This window comes from Anser brachyrhynchus, assembly GCF_964034855.1.
Source record: "Anser brachyrhynchus genome assembly, chromosome: 1".
Lineage (NCBI taxonomy): Eukaryota > Metazoa > Chordata > Aves > Anseriformes > Anatidae > Anser > Anser brachyrhynchus.
This window is the reverse complement of record NC_137694.1, coordinates 6,571,798-6,586,418: the sequence shown is the minus strand read 5'-3', so window position 1 is coordinate 6,586,418 and position 14,621 is coordinate 6,571,798. Positions and strand designations below refer to the sequence as shown.

General features: G+C 42.4%; 1 protein-coding gene across 1 annotated transcript; it reads right to left on the bottom strand.

Moving 5' to 3' along the window:
* Positions 1-75: 75 nt before the first annotated feature.
* On the bottom strand, positions 76-8,122 carry ECHDC3 (enoyl-CoA hydratase domain containing 3). Its single transcript, XM_080581115.1, has 5 exons — positions 7,682-8,122; positions 7,315-7,436; positions 5,008-5,105; positions 2,140-2,340; positions 76-576 (listed from the first exon to the last, which is right to left on the bottom strand). The coding sequence occupies exons 1-5, from the start codon at positions 7,807-7,809 to the stop codon at positions 247-249; spliced, it is 879 nt and encodes a 292-aa protein (XP_080437241.1). The 5' UTR covers positions 7,810-8,122; the 3' UTR covers positions 76-246.
* Between the last annotated feature and the right edge of the window lie 6,499 nt (positions 8,123-14,621).

Sequence of the window (14,621 nt, the reverse complement as noted above, 5' to 3'; positions counted from 1 at the left end):
ATATCGAACTGATTTTTGTAGCACAGCATTCCTTCTGAAACCACAGAAAAGATTCATTGCTGAAAAAAATATATATTTGGTTTGATTTTTCTTAAAATTTATTATATATACTTAGAAATAATTTATTGTGGCTTTGGCATAGGTATGATAAGAAATATAACTTTCAGAAAGAACAGAAATATAGTTCCCAAAGGCAATTGTGTGAAGAATCACGAAGCACAGCTACGCTTAGCTTAGAAACAGTACTCATTTCTTCTCATCCTGAGAATGTGACCAGACAGGCTTACGTTTCTGAATAAAGGCTTCAATGCCTTCCTGCCCATCCCTCAAAGTCAAATTGTCTACCATGACCTGAGAGGTTATTTTGTAAGCAGTATCAAGGTCCTGTGCCATCTGTCTGTAGAAGGTGGCTTTCCCCAGTGCCAGGACGGATTTGCTGCTTTTGCATATCTTGCGAGAGATTCTCATGGTCTCTTCTTCTAGCTTGTCTTCTGGTACCACCTTGCTGACAAGCCCGTGCATTAAGGCTTCGTGGGCAGAAAGAGGTTCACCCGTGAAAAGCATCTCTAATGCCACCTGAACAAGAAAAGATACCACGTTAAGTCAATTCCACTGCTGTATTGCTTTTGTTTGTCTGGGGAATTTCAGTCTCCTCCTTCAAGTACGAGTTACTCTTTTGGCATATTTGAGATTTAAATCTGGCTCCTTAAACTGCCAAGGAAATATTAAGAGGTTTCTACAAGAAAACGAGTGGGTCTAGAGCTGGCCTTTTTTCAGACCTGCCCACTGACTGCAGCTGTCCTAGCTTAATGCTTCTGTTGTTTCTTTGCCTTTTTTTATTCCCCAAAAGCCCAGAATCTCTAGTGATTGCAGTAGGAATCAAGAGAGATGTGGATGGTCCACAAAGTACAATAATTGAACTCCGTATTTTAAGCAGAGCTTGGAATAATAAATAAACAAACACCTAGTAAGTCAATGTGCAGTTTCTGAAGATACCTTAGTTTAAGTTTGGTCTGGGTGTTTTTTAAGTGTGTCCTTCTTACAGCTCCATCTACTTCAGTCTCCTGTTGCACTCAGCATCTTGTGCTTGAGGTTTCAAATTAAAATATCTCCCAAGTGCTCACTGACCATTCAGTGTTATTTATCTATGAGATTTTTTTTCCATGACTCTTCATGCAATTGACTGATACCCAGAATCATAAGAGCTGATTATCCTTTTGGTATCTTTGCTTTGGTAGCTACAAACAATGGCAACATTTCATTTGATAAACGGTAAAATCAGCGATCCTGAGCACTGTAGGGAACACACCTGCTACTTTGAAGAGTGGCACAGAGAAAACTATGTTCCACAAATTTTAAAGTGGTAATTGTAAAAGTCATAAATACTAATTTAGAAACAGTTTTAACTGCACACTGTAGTACAGTTAAAAAACAACAACAAAACACACAAGTTGTATTTGAACTTGATAGTCATACAAGATAGGAAATTTAAATTTGAAGATTTTATCCAGCAATTGGACTTGTCCTTACATCTCAGCAGAAACCTGCTGGGCTTGGAGAGCCACACGAATCTAACGGGATCACGACTTAACATTTATTTTCTCAGTTCTGGAGGCTTTACAAGTCATACTACTGCTTATGCAGTGAGAAATGTATAGTAACAATCAGTAGGACACAAACCAGGAAGAAGGTACGGGAGGGTTTTAGACGCTATTTAAAGCATCTTGATCTAAATGCAGGCAGATCGTGCTGGTAGTGAAATGTCACTGCCTGGCCAGAATTGATACCTCAGTGGAATTGAGATCCTGAACTTGCAGGGGTTTCTCATTGGGGGAGGACATCACTGTCTAAAGCACAGAGCTGTCTGTCGGAAAGCAGAGGGCTCACTGAGCTGGCGTGCTGCTGATATGAGTCCCTGCTGATTGGAATCAGATTGGTAGGAAGCTGCTTTCCCTAAACAGAGGTCGTCCCGTTATTACTTTTCCCCCAGTCCAAAGTGTTATGAAGACGTCTTTGGCAATGAAATATTTTGCACGTTGTACTGCAGGAAGATGAAGTTAAGGCAATGGCACTAAAACTCCTAGCAAGGGGAACCTACTAATTGCAAAATTAAAAAGAGTGCCTGCAAAGGAAGCCTACCTTTCTTGGAAGAGATCTGCCCAAGGCCACAGCTGGTGTGGAGCAAAACAATCCAATGTTTACTCCAGGAGTAGCAAATTGAGATTTCTCACTCGCCACCGCAATGTCACAGCTTGCCACTAGCTGACAGCCTGCTGCTGTAGCCAAGCCATTCACTTGGGCAATCACCGGTACTGGAAGTTTCTGGATTAAAGTCATAACCTGCACAAGAGAAAGTGGTCGGTTAGTCCCTGAAGTTACATCATGGCTGTTCTAGAACTTGCACGTGCTTCACAGGCCTGGTATCACGGTGTGCACTTTCCAGTTGCGTAGACTGGAGTTTAAGTCCTCTCTGCACAACCTGCTTTAGTGCTTTAATGCACAAAACCACTGCTGTTCCAGTCGCTGCTCAGCTCTATGTAGCCAATTACGTAGGTTTATGTAGCCAATTTTTCCTATTTGTGTTAGACTTAGGATGGGTAAACACTCCTGTGCTTTCACTCTCGTAGCTTTCAGAGGTGGGACATCCAGCTTTAGACAGGTGAAGTTAAGAAAGACATATTTGTCTAGCTCTTCTAACTCAGGTTCTCCTTAAATACAGTAGGGATCATCAAACTAACCTAATTTTAATACTTCCAGATAGAAAATGCTATTTAACTAATTCCTGTCATTATCTAGATTTTAAAAATTATCACATTAGCACAGCGTAGCAAGATAACAAATTTTAATTTTCTATTTCAATTTCTCCAGTAGATGAAGCCTAGCAAATGTTATGTCACTTAGGAGAAGTTACTTAAATTCAGTTTTGAATTTCAGTCTTTGTCTCACGTTTTCTTTGTTTAAAAACACATTTTCAGTGCATTTTGAGAAGCAGACAACAAAAGAGTAACAGTATGTGCATGCGTGCAGAGAAACAAGTAAAATACTCTTTCTAGTCATAAAAATTCAAAGTCAAATGGTTCCCTGAAAAAAATAAAAGCCCAGTACCTATGGTTTTGTACCTGAAAAGCCTCTGAGGAAGTGATGTTTCTAGCCGTCTCACACTCCTGTGTGGAGAGTTCTCAGTTCTCAGATAAAGCTAGCAACACTATATAATGCAGTATTATGGGCATGGAGAAACAGAGGCACAGCAGCTGAAATGATGTGCATATGGTTACCAGTCACAGACAAATGTCAAAGCCAAAGCTCCTGAAAACCAGCCCAGTGCTCTGGATCCCCCCCTAGTGCAGGATGTAAACATGTTATTTAGGGTAGGATCCATTCTGCTTAACTTAGGATCCCAAATAAAGACTAAATTTCTTTCTCTATTTCTGTTTGCTTATAAAATGCCATTAATGTTTACGAGCAAGCCCATAGGGGGATACGAGTGAGCTGTGTTTTATAAGAAACTTAAATCCCTTTGAGATACTCAGGTAGAGGTTGTGAAGTACTATTATCACTATCATCATAAAACAGATTACATCAAAATGACATTTCACCTCTTACATTTCTTTCTGAACTTGCTTTGCCAGTTTCGCGGAATTATTTACGTTGGCAGTAACCTTTTGAGATCATCGAGTCCATCCCTCCCTGCTCAGGTAGAGCAGGCTGTCCAGGGCAGTACCCAGACAGATTTGGAATAGCTCCATGTCTCCAGATTTCATGGTCTCAGGAATATTTATCTGAAATAGGTATTTGTAATAATGCTCCCTTACTAAACTTACTATACAGTAGGGCACCATTGTCAGAAAGAAAGCTAGGCATGTTTTTAGCTCTATACTTGGATATTCTGTCATATTTATTTTGCTTTTTCTCTTTATAAAAACAATGATTAGCTTGCTATACTTACCATAAATCCTGAATATACAGCTCCAGAACTAGAGATACATACAGGACAATTTAAATTCTTCTGGTCCTTGAAGTGAGAAATTTATCAGCTCTTGATTTCATGCTACATGCATGAAATAAGTTTTTTTTTCTTTCTTTCTTTCATCTGATCCTTCCTATTCTGTGACTGAAAAGCTGTATGGTTCAGTTTTCCACTGACAATATACTGGTATTCTGCCCCACAACTGCAAAATCAATATTAAACTATTGGTTCCTAAACTATTGGACCTTGACTCCTTTCTGATGAAGGGACTAACTTGTCATTGAGTCATATTTGTGCTTAGCTCTTTGTAGACAGCATACCAAGATGAAATACAGACAAAGCTACAAGGATGATTGCTATGTCTTATACCAAAGGGCCTTCAGAAGTAACCTTCACTCCATGGCTTTTACAGCATTAAATATTAGTAATGTTAGCTTGACAATGTGTTTAGAGATCATTATTTCTTCTGGAGGAACTAGAACAAAAGGTTTCTTTTTTTTTTTTGTGGTCACACTACGCAGGATTAGGGGGTCAAATTCTAATGCCATTAAAATCAAAGGGGTTTTTGCCATTCCCTCTAAAGGCTCCAGGAGCCACTTTAACATCCCAACCTTCAGGTCTGTGCTTCTGCAATAAGAATGAGATCTTGTATGGTCTGCTGACTGGGCAACCAGAGTCAGAGATGTATTCAGATCTTACTTTCACCTTGTCTACTTGATGTTTAAGCTGGTCTTCAGTTATTAGCTAGATGCTGGGAAAGATCCTTTGACCACACGTGGTATGAAGTTGGTTATCCCTGGATTTCTAGGAAAGATATTGCCCAAATATTCAGCTGCAAGGAGAACTCGATAAAATAAGGAACACGCCATGATTTCACCCAGTAGGAAACCTGCACGCTGGCATTCTAGGATTTTTATTTGCACATAGAGAAACCCAGGGAAAACATCAGTTCACCAGGATCAGGTGTTAACTTAAACCAGTATCACTGCTTGCTCTTAAAACCAAGCAAAAGGGGGTGGCACTTAAGAAGAACTGCTTACCTCTGCACATATTGCAAATACTTGGGAGTGATGCTTCACATCATCTTCACTTGACAGTTCCTTTAAATCATGGCCAGAACAAAATACAGGGCCTTCAGCTGCAAAGAATTTCATGAAAAGTCAGTCTGAGCTAATCAAGAAACCAAGTGGTGTATTAATACCCCATTTAAAGGTATAAAGGTGTCAGTGATCAAAAAGAAGTAGATTGGAGAGAGAGTCTTATGCTCAGTTCCTAAATATTGCCTTCTGAGCTTTGTAATACCTTTAAATTGCTGCAATAAATGATTTAACCACACTAATGCCAATAAATATTTTAAAGGCTGTTTTACTTCCACTCCGAGTTAACTCAGTTAAAAATAAGGCTCTTTACACCTCTCAGCCCAGTCTCTTTTAAGATATAGTACTGAACTGCTCTTTGGTACAGCGTAAACTAGTTGGCTGCAGTGACAATGGACTGCTCTGTTCTCAGACTAACAATATGGTTATTCCCTATTTATTGTACACTAATGATTAACTTTTACAAAATAAGCAACAAGAATTTCGTGTTGTGGTATTTAAGGCAACAATGGAAAAAAATGTTCTGCTAGAGAAGAACCAGAAGGGCTGTTATGGCCTCTGTTCCTCCGCTGCTAACACTAACTAAGGAATCCCGAAAAGCTTCTCCAGGGTTTGGGTAGAATAAGAGCAAGATTCTGCAGGTCTAAATTCTGGATTTGCTTTCCTCAAGTCGCAGCTAAGATCAAAACATGCTCTATTGATACACTATCTCTACAACAGTTTTCCTTCCTCGTGAGACATCTGCCATAAAAATAAACCAATCTGAAGCTTTTTAATCCTTCACATCTCCTCAGATATTTGCATGGGTGTGATATTTCCATCTACAGCTATGAAGCTACCACCTTAGCTATGCATTTGCTTCTTATGAATCAGCTTGTTGTTAACAGTCTGTCTAGCAATAACCACACACCAGCAATCAGCTCACTGGATCAGCAATACATTATCCGGAAATTTAATCACATCTGCATTTGCGCCTCACTGAAGGGGAATCCACTGTAAAGTCTGTGTTAAAGATTCAAAGCATCCCCTGACTAGTCTTTTCCTTGAGATTTCTTGTTTTGCATTTCTTTCAGCAACGGAATTGGAAATCAGCAGGAACATGCAATTTATTTTTAAACTGAAAAACAAACAGGCAAGAAAAATAACCAAACTGTACTCACAAACTCCCAGAGCACTGTATTCTCAAAAAGTAACCTGAAGCATCTTACAAAATTTGTAACTGCTATTTGAAATATTGAATATATATATTTGTCGCCCCTGTCAAGTTAACTTATTTCTACTCTCATGTGCATGCACACTTATACATGAGCAACGTTCTCCTCTCAGTACAGGAAATCTCAGCATTCAAAATTATTAAACCTGTTTCTCCAAGATGTTTGGAAGGAGAACAGGGGAAGATTATCTTAAAATGACAGAGGAAAGAAAATGGCTTAAGAACATCTCAACTTTTATTATCTTTAAGAACTGTACAGGTTAATATCTAAATGGAAGAAAGTCTCTGAGAGATAAAGTTTTATATTTGCAGGTTACAGGTGACTGCAGTATCAATATTACAGTCTCTTCTTCATTGGAGAGTTTTAGAAACGGTTTTGACAAACCAGTGGCAAAAATAACAAAGTCTGATCCTGGCTTAGAGCAGGGGAACAGAGCACAAGGAACCCTTTGAACCCCGCTTACTACAATCTGTACCTGCCACTGAAGGCAACAAAAGTCATACACGCTCAGCCTGTTTCTGCACAAAAACCATTACCTAGGAGTGTTTGTTCTTTAGTGTAATGACTATCAGGACCTGGATTTATTGTTTGAGCTACTGTTCATATGTAGTTTTAAAAACAATTATTTCACTTACTGCTTACTTTTACAAAAGGAAAACGAAAGCTTATCAACTCTGTAAACACACCAGGCAACCTGACTGAAATACTAACATTTCGAATACTGTTTCAACAACCTTAGATGTGTTAATTATCAACAGAAATATAACAGAACCTAGTCAATTATTAAGGCTGGTTTCAGGAATGAGGAATTAAGTATATGAAAGCGGAAAGCAGGATGAATATAAAAGGGCAGCGAGGTCTGAGTGGGGAAGGCTCATGTGTGATACTGTTTACGTTCCTGGCAGGCTGTAAGAAAACGGTATGCAAGCTCCTTCCTGCCCCGTTTTCTATAATTCAGTGATATTCTGAGCTTTAAGCTCCACGTTATCCTGTTTCTTCTTATTCTCTCAGCCACTTCTTCTCTTCTGTGCCGTACCTGAAATGACGATAACGCGGAGCTCTTTGCTTTTGATGTCGTGCAGCAGGTCCTCCTTCAGCGCCTGCAGCATGGAGAGGGACAGGGCGTTCCTCTTCTTGGGGTTGTTCAAGACAATGTTTCTGCAAAAAGCCGTTAAATACAGAGGGTTACCGCAAGGCAGAAACAAACACAGAACAACGAGCAAACATTCAAAACGAGTGACGAACCCCGCATGGCCGAAGCGTGCACACGGGAACTCCGCGAGACTCCGCGCTGCGACCACAGCCTTCCCCCCGAGGCCCCGCTCTCAGAGCCCCCCCAATTTCCACCCACCCGCTCTCAGAGCCCCCCCGTTTTCTCCCGATTCCGTCTCCCCCCAGCTCACCGGACCCCCTCGGCCTGCCGCCTCAGGGTGAGCTGCTCCGGCGGGGCCGCGCTGCTGCTGCTGCAGGCTGCGGCCACAGGCCCGGCCAGGCGCCGCCTCAGCCTCCACAGCCTGGCGGCCGCCGCCATCGCTGCCCGGCTCGCTACTGACCCCTAGCCCGGCTCCTGCCCGGCCTGGGGCTGAGCCCCGGAGGCCTCAGGGCGGGCTGGCAGCTCGGGGAAGCCGGCCCTGGCCGCTTGTCCCGCGGGGAAGCGGCTTGACCCGGCTCGGTGCGAGCTCCCCCCCCCACCCCGCTGGGCTGGGCTTGGCCGGGCTGGCTGGTGAATAATGAGTGAAATGTCTGACTGGAATGTGTCCGCCCTGGAGCCTCAGAAAAGGGGAGATGTGCCCTGCTTTGGGGTTTCACCGAGCAGGGAGGCTGAGGGCTGCTCAGGAAGGGATGAGCCGTGTTCCCTCCTGAGGCGTGGGGGGACAGAGTAAAACCCTGTGCACCTTCCCCCGCCGCCCTCAGCTATTCAGTTCTCCAGCCGAAAAAACACATTTCCCCAATGTGTTGACTCCCAGATGAATAAAAAGGGGAAAACAAGAAAGAAAAGTGGGAAATTAAGGGAAATTAAATGCAGTGTGTGTGAAAGGGACCAAATAAATGCCATGGTTCCACCAAGGACCAGACTAACGTGCGTTACAATATACAGCTCATCAGTTCGTCACTGCATCTTTCATGTAAAGATTTGGAAGACATACGTTGTACTGTGCTCTTCTGTGCTGCAGATGTTAATCACTCCCTTTTTGAAACTGAGGACTGCAAGACAAGTGAAATATCTTCTCCAAGATTAGCCCGCACATTACTAACACAATCTGGAGTACGGTCCACCTCCTCATTTCGAATAACCCAGTAGATATATTCTTCTGAATGAAGTGACAGATATGGGACTGAGAAGGGACTGGGATTATCGATGTGTCATAAAACCACTGGGGCTTCCTTGGACACTCTTGTCTTGGAAGACCTGGGTGGGAAGGTGGCATTCATTAATGGGTATGTTGGGGGTGTTGGAGGGCCAGGGGTACTAGAAAATATTGGCATTTTCACTACATTTTCTACATTTGCATTTATGGCCACGGGATGAAGATTAGGACTATGCCGAGAAAACTTGTGACACTTAACTTGGGATATATCATTAACACAAAAGACAATTGTGTTGTACGGAAAGAATGAGATTGCTTTGAGGCCTAAAGTAATTGGCATGGGATGAAATTCAGTGCTACAGGGTTTGGGGTCATATACTTGGGAACTAGTATCATCTTTCATTCAGTGGTTGTGGAGAAGCACTTAGGTGTCCTAATTGGTTCCACAGTCATTCTGCAATCTGTATGGTGCATCCAAGAAACAAAAAGGGAAATAAGATTTTAAGATGATTCAAAGCATTTTAGGGACATATAGGTAAAGGTATATTCACAGCTTGTCTTGATTATTGCATATGCTTCTGCTCATCCATGTTCAAGAAGCCAAACACAAGGAGGTGCAGAGAGAATAGAGTCAAATGGAGACTCTCTGTTATGAGGTATGAAAACAGTGGTTTTTTTTAAGTCCAGCAAAACAGCTGAAAGAACACAGGGCTGCTCTCTCCACAGGGTGGGCATTTTGCAATCTGAGAAGGCAAGAAGCTATGCAAGATGGAGAACTATGCTGGCACTATAGGAAGTGGCTGTAAACTGAACATGAACATATTTGAGCTGGAAATTAAGGAGCAGAGTTACAGCTTTGATATATATATATATATATAGATACACATTGATATATATATATATATATATTTTTTTTCCCTAAGATGGAGCTCAGCAGGCTTCTGAAAAAGGTTTTAGGATGCACTTTCTTAGGTTACCAGAGAGATGGATTTGGGGAGGTGGACCCCTTTCTGTCTGTCTTTCTGCTGAACCCCAAAGCTCTCCTTTGCCACTTCTTAGTGCTATGCATAGTAAATCTTTCTAGTCTGAGAAATGTGCAACTCCCTGCAGACCCTGATTACCTAAAATAGTTGTTCCAAAAAATGTTGCTTTGCAATATAACCTCTCACATTTCTTTCATGTTGCTGTTCTCTGTTTACTCGCAGGAGTGATGACCTCTCTTTCTTCACACCTGGCTCAGGCAGTCCTCCTGGGAAAGAAGCAGCTGTGTGGATGAGGCAGCTAGCAAACAATCTCATCTGCCATGGGATGCTGACAAGCTTGAGGACTGAGCAGCGCTGTTCAAGGAGATGCAGGGTGCCCCAGTTGTGATTCCCTTGTCGTCCTTCCTTATCACATCTTCTCATCACGTATCCTTTCCTAAAAGCTACTGGAAGGTATTAGTAATTCAAATGTTTTGTGCACAAGTGAATCTTCATTGTTTGTGCTCCATTTTCTGTCAGAGCCATAGGTACTCTAAAATAAAATAGATATATGTCCAGCAGATGTTCTCTGTAAATGTAAATCTGTGTTCCTGCTTCCTTATCTCCCCATTGATGGGCTTGGTGGCTCTACTGTAATAGAAATAGTGGTATGTACATTTTATAAATGTTGAAGGACACTGATAGATCTGAGAGCTAGGTCTGGACTTGACTTTCCCCATTTGCCTATTAGCATTTTCATATGGTTTGTGCTTCATGATCATTCACCGAAAAGTTCTTCCAAATTTTACTTTAATATGTGAGGAATCTGTGGCAAAAAATGCCCATTTAGAACACCAGATCATTCTAAATTGATCACAGCAGTTCTCAGAGTCCTTGCTTGGCATGGCAAAGGCCAACACACAGAGAACATGACATGTTCCAGCTCTGGGAGGAGTTCACATTGCCCTGCAACACTGGCCAGCAACCTCTTTCAATCCCTATGTCTTCAAAGCTGGTATTGTGAGTTGCAGTCTTTTTTTTTTTTCTTTTCTTCCAGTTCCCTCTCTTACTACATCTTGTTGTTCTCTCTATTTCCAATTAAATATATTTTTCGGTCTTCTCAAAATAGCTTGTTTTTAATATAGCATTTCCAGCTCCCTGGAAATTCTGTTCTTTTTCACTTTGATTGACAGCCTCATGTTTCCTTTCACACCCTCCTCCATCACAGATTTTTTTTTGGCTGCAGCTTCTCCAATGTATTAAACAGACCTGCTGCTGCCTTCTCGGAGAAAGTGTTGAAAAAACTTTTCCAATTTCAGGCAGCTTTCCTTTTTATAGCATTTGCTAGCAGCATTGCGGTTTTGGCTGAGTTCACACTTCCAACTGGAGACAATTAGGAGCCAGGATTGCAAGTACCAGACAGGGCTTTTCTAACCTTTATCTTTATTGATCTTTCATATAAAATAAAAAGGGAGATGATAAGGGACATAAAGCAACTTTATTTTTAGATCATTACAGAAACTTTTCAGGGTTTCACAGGGTGCTAGGAAAAGACGTTTCAAAATTCAAGTGTGTTTGGTTGTCATAATGCACTCTTGGCTCCCCATCCTAATGTTGTTAGGTAAAATGCACAGACAACAAAGACAGCATACAGAATCCCCTTTTTATGCGGCTCAATCATTTATTTATATTTTTATTTCCTTGGCTTTCAGTGATCCCAGATGTGACACCTACCTTTTAGGACTACTTGCTTCACCCCAATGGCCTGTGGTGGCCAGTATAAATAGCAGCTCATCCCAGGGTAAAGGCAGACTTTGTTGAGATGAGGCTGAAATGTAAAACTGCTAAAAGGAAGCTGTATGTGCATGCGAGCAAGTATGCATACACATATATGAACAGGAGTAAATACATACATAAAGACATGTCTACCTATTAACTGGGGTGCTGTGATGAAAGAATGGGATTAGTCTATGGAACATAAGGCAGGCATGTTCCCTGCTGAATTTCATGCAAATTATTTATCTTGAAACGTACAAACCTGCCATTCCCAGGGGATCCTGTGACCTGATTTTCAACACTTCTGAGGGCATTCAAATCCTACTGGGAGCCAGTTCAGCACCTTTAAATCTCAAGGACTGCTTAAATTCTGGTCAGGTGTGTAGCAGCTCCACAACAACGGGGAGAGGAAGGCCCTGTTCGTAAACCCAGGCCAAGGAAAATAATTTATTTTCCTGCTTTGTGCATTCTGAGATAGATTAGTGCATAATGGTTTCTCTGATGTGGAACCCTCCGGGACTACCTAAAGAAAAGATGAAAAAAGATTTTGCATATTTGTTCCTTTTAGCCAAAGGTCTCCCAGCTGAGACTTCCATGATGGTGCTGTCCATGAAACATGTTTTACTGTATTCTTAGACAATTGTCTACATTGGTATTAAGACAGAAACAGTACAGAAACTTCAGGACAGTACTCACTTGGACTGGGATTTTCTAAAGGCATGATGCCTTTCCTCTGCCCATTGCTGGAATTCATATGGTATTACTACCTAACCTTACTTGGATCCTAGACTTTTTTTTTTTCCTTTGAAAATGCATTATTCTAAATTATGTTAGTGAGAAACATATGTTCATATGTTCATATAACATATATCATATATTCATTCTCTAGCTGAGGACTAGCTTCTTTCTAATGGTTCAAAATCAGTTACAGAATTAACGTATAGCTTACTATCATAAAAGCTTAGTCTGTACTCTAAGAGAAAGTGATTTTTTTTGGTCATTGATTATTCTGCTAAAAGAAAGGGCTTGAATCCAGTTTTAGCTCTGTAACTACTATTGATATTTTGTAATAAACTGAACCAGGGCGACTAGCTCAACACCTGTCACTCCAGCCAGGCTCAGATTAGGTATTTATAACATTGCCTCCTGTAATTCTATTTTGCATTCTTTCAGCAGACGAGGCAGTGTCCTGTTAGGCTCAGGCATTAAACATAAAGCTCCCGGTGTCATTACTGCTGCGAAGCTCCGAGCCTTTTCCCTGTCACTGTGTGGCAGCACTGCTCCACATAATGCATGCTGCCTCTTTCCCTTCAGCTTGGAGATCAGGTGAATGATCAAAGCCCTTTTGTTACTAGACGTCTCCCTGTTCATCTTTATTTGCTGGTTTTCTCTTATCCTCCCCATACTCGTTTTTCATCCTTCATTGTCCTCAGAGGTTTTAAAGTGATTCATATTTCCCCGGCTTTCACATTGGATTTTTCTCAGGTGCCTTCCAATTATGAGATTCTTAAGGTGTGAACAAGGATCATCATTATGAAATAACACTGGATGCTATAAGAGACGATATAAAGAAGGCATTCATTCCTGCCCTGTGAGTATGTATCTTGAGGTCCCCGATTTAGATACTTAACCTTGCAAGGCTGCCTACACAATCGATAGAGATGCGCGCTCCTCCGGAGGGCTGGTCAGAGCATCTCCACGAGATGCCTGCTCCAAACGCCTCTCAAGGCTGCCTGCTTCTCTCTATCGATTGCGGAGGGAACCAAGGGAACGCAGTCAGATGCCTCTGGCAGATGGTGCCAACGCTCCCCTCGCCCCCACAACAGGGTACAAATCCTGATCTCATCCAGGTACCTCGCGGAAGAACGGAGCAGGAGAATCCTCTGAGCCCGGCTGTCCTCTAACCTCGTCTCAGGGCTCGCTTCCAGATGTCAGCGACTCTCTGCCGTGGTTACTGCTAGAAACATCGCCGTGAAAGAAGATGTAAATCGTAGCTGCTTGTAGGTGCCCAGAGCAAAAGTTTGCCTAAAACCTCCTTGGGAATAGCCACTTATGCTTGCTGGGCTTTTTTCCAAGTTCTGCAAAGAGCAATTCTCACCACAAAATTACACCCTCTACCCACCTTGCCCTCCCCTCTGATAGTAGCTTCTTTCCTTTGCAAAATACGCTCAATTTTCTGGGCTCTTCCGGTTCACCTGTTTCCTGTCCTTTGGCCAGTTTTCAGCTCAGTGTATTCTTTCATTCCTTTTCTTGTCACCCGATAACAACCACCAGAGATATTGTATTAGAACTGGGGAAGATATTCATTTGTTTTCAGTGAAGTAGGATTTTTATCCGATACGAATACCAGAATCTTCCAAATGAGTGTGATTTTTATAGGGAAATGGGAGAAGCAGCAGAATCCTAATAGATAGCAGCTCCTACGGGCAGTACCAGCAAAGTCAAAAGTTTCATGGGGATAACACCAGTAAAATTCATCTTGGCTGGAAGATTTAGTGCAGTCACAGAATTAATCTGGTGAGAAGCTGAAGCCTGGCATGTCAACACTAGGTGGGGGCTGGAGGAGGAAGGGGTCCTCAAGTGAAGCATTTCTTGCCAGGGGCTTGATCCAGAGCAGTGATCACTAATGGGTTGTCGGCGACTTAACTATCTCCGTGTTGAACATCTTTGTGCCGTGTCTGATGTGTCAGCCAGGAGGCAGGACAAGGAATCACCAGAGAAGCCGCTGACTGCTTGTGCTTTTTCTTCCCTTGGGTGTGAGGAACAATGGGCTGGAATTTGGGCTCAGACCATAAATCAGCACAAGGTCCCGATGGGGACTGCAATACGTGGTCTTTTGGGCACAGGTGACACAACCCCAGCAGCAGCAAAGCGTAAAACCCTTCCTCCTGCTGAAACCCATAATCTGTAACCCATTGATCTTATCAATGTTTGATCTTATCAATGTTTACAAATACCTGAAGTGTGGGAGACGGAGGGACCTGGCCAACCTCTTTTCAGTGGTTTGTGGGGACAGGACAAGGGGCAATGGCCACAAAATGGAGCCCAGGAAGTTCCGCCCCAACATGCGAAAGAACTTCTTCATGGTGAGGGTGACGGAGCCCTGGGACAGGCAGCCCAGGGAGGTTGTGGAGTCTCCTTCTCTGGAGACATTCAAGGCCCATCTGGACGCCTACCTGGGCAGCCTGCTCTGGGGAACCTGCTTTGGCAGGGGGGTTGGACCCGATGATCTCTGGAGGTCCCTTCCAACCCCTACAATTCTGTGATTCTGTAAAAAAAAAACCACCCTCTCTGCT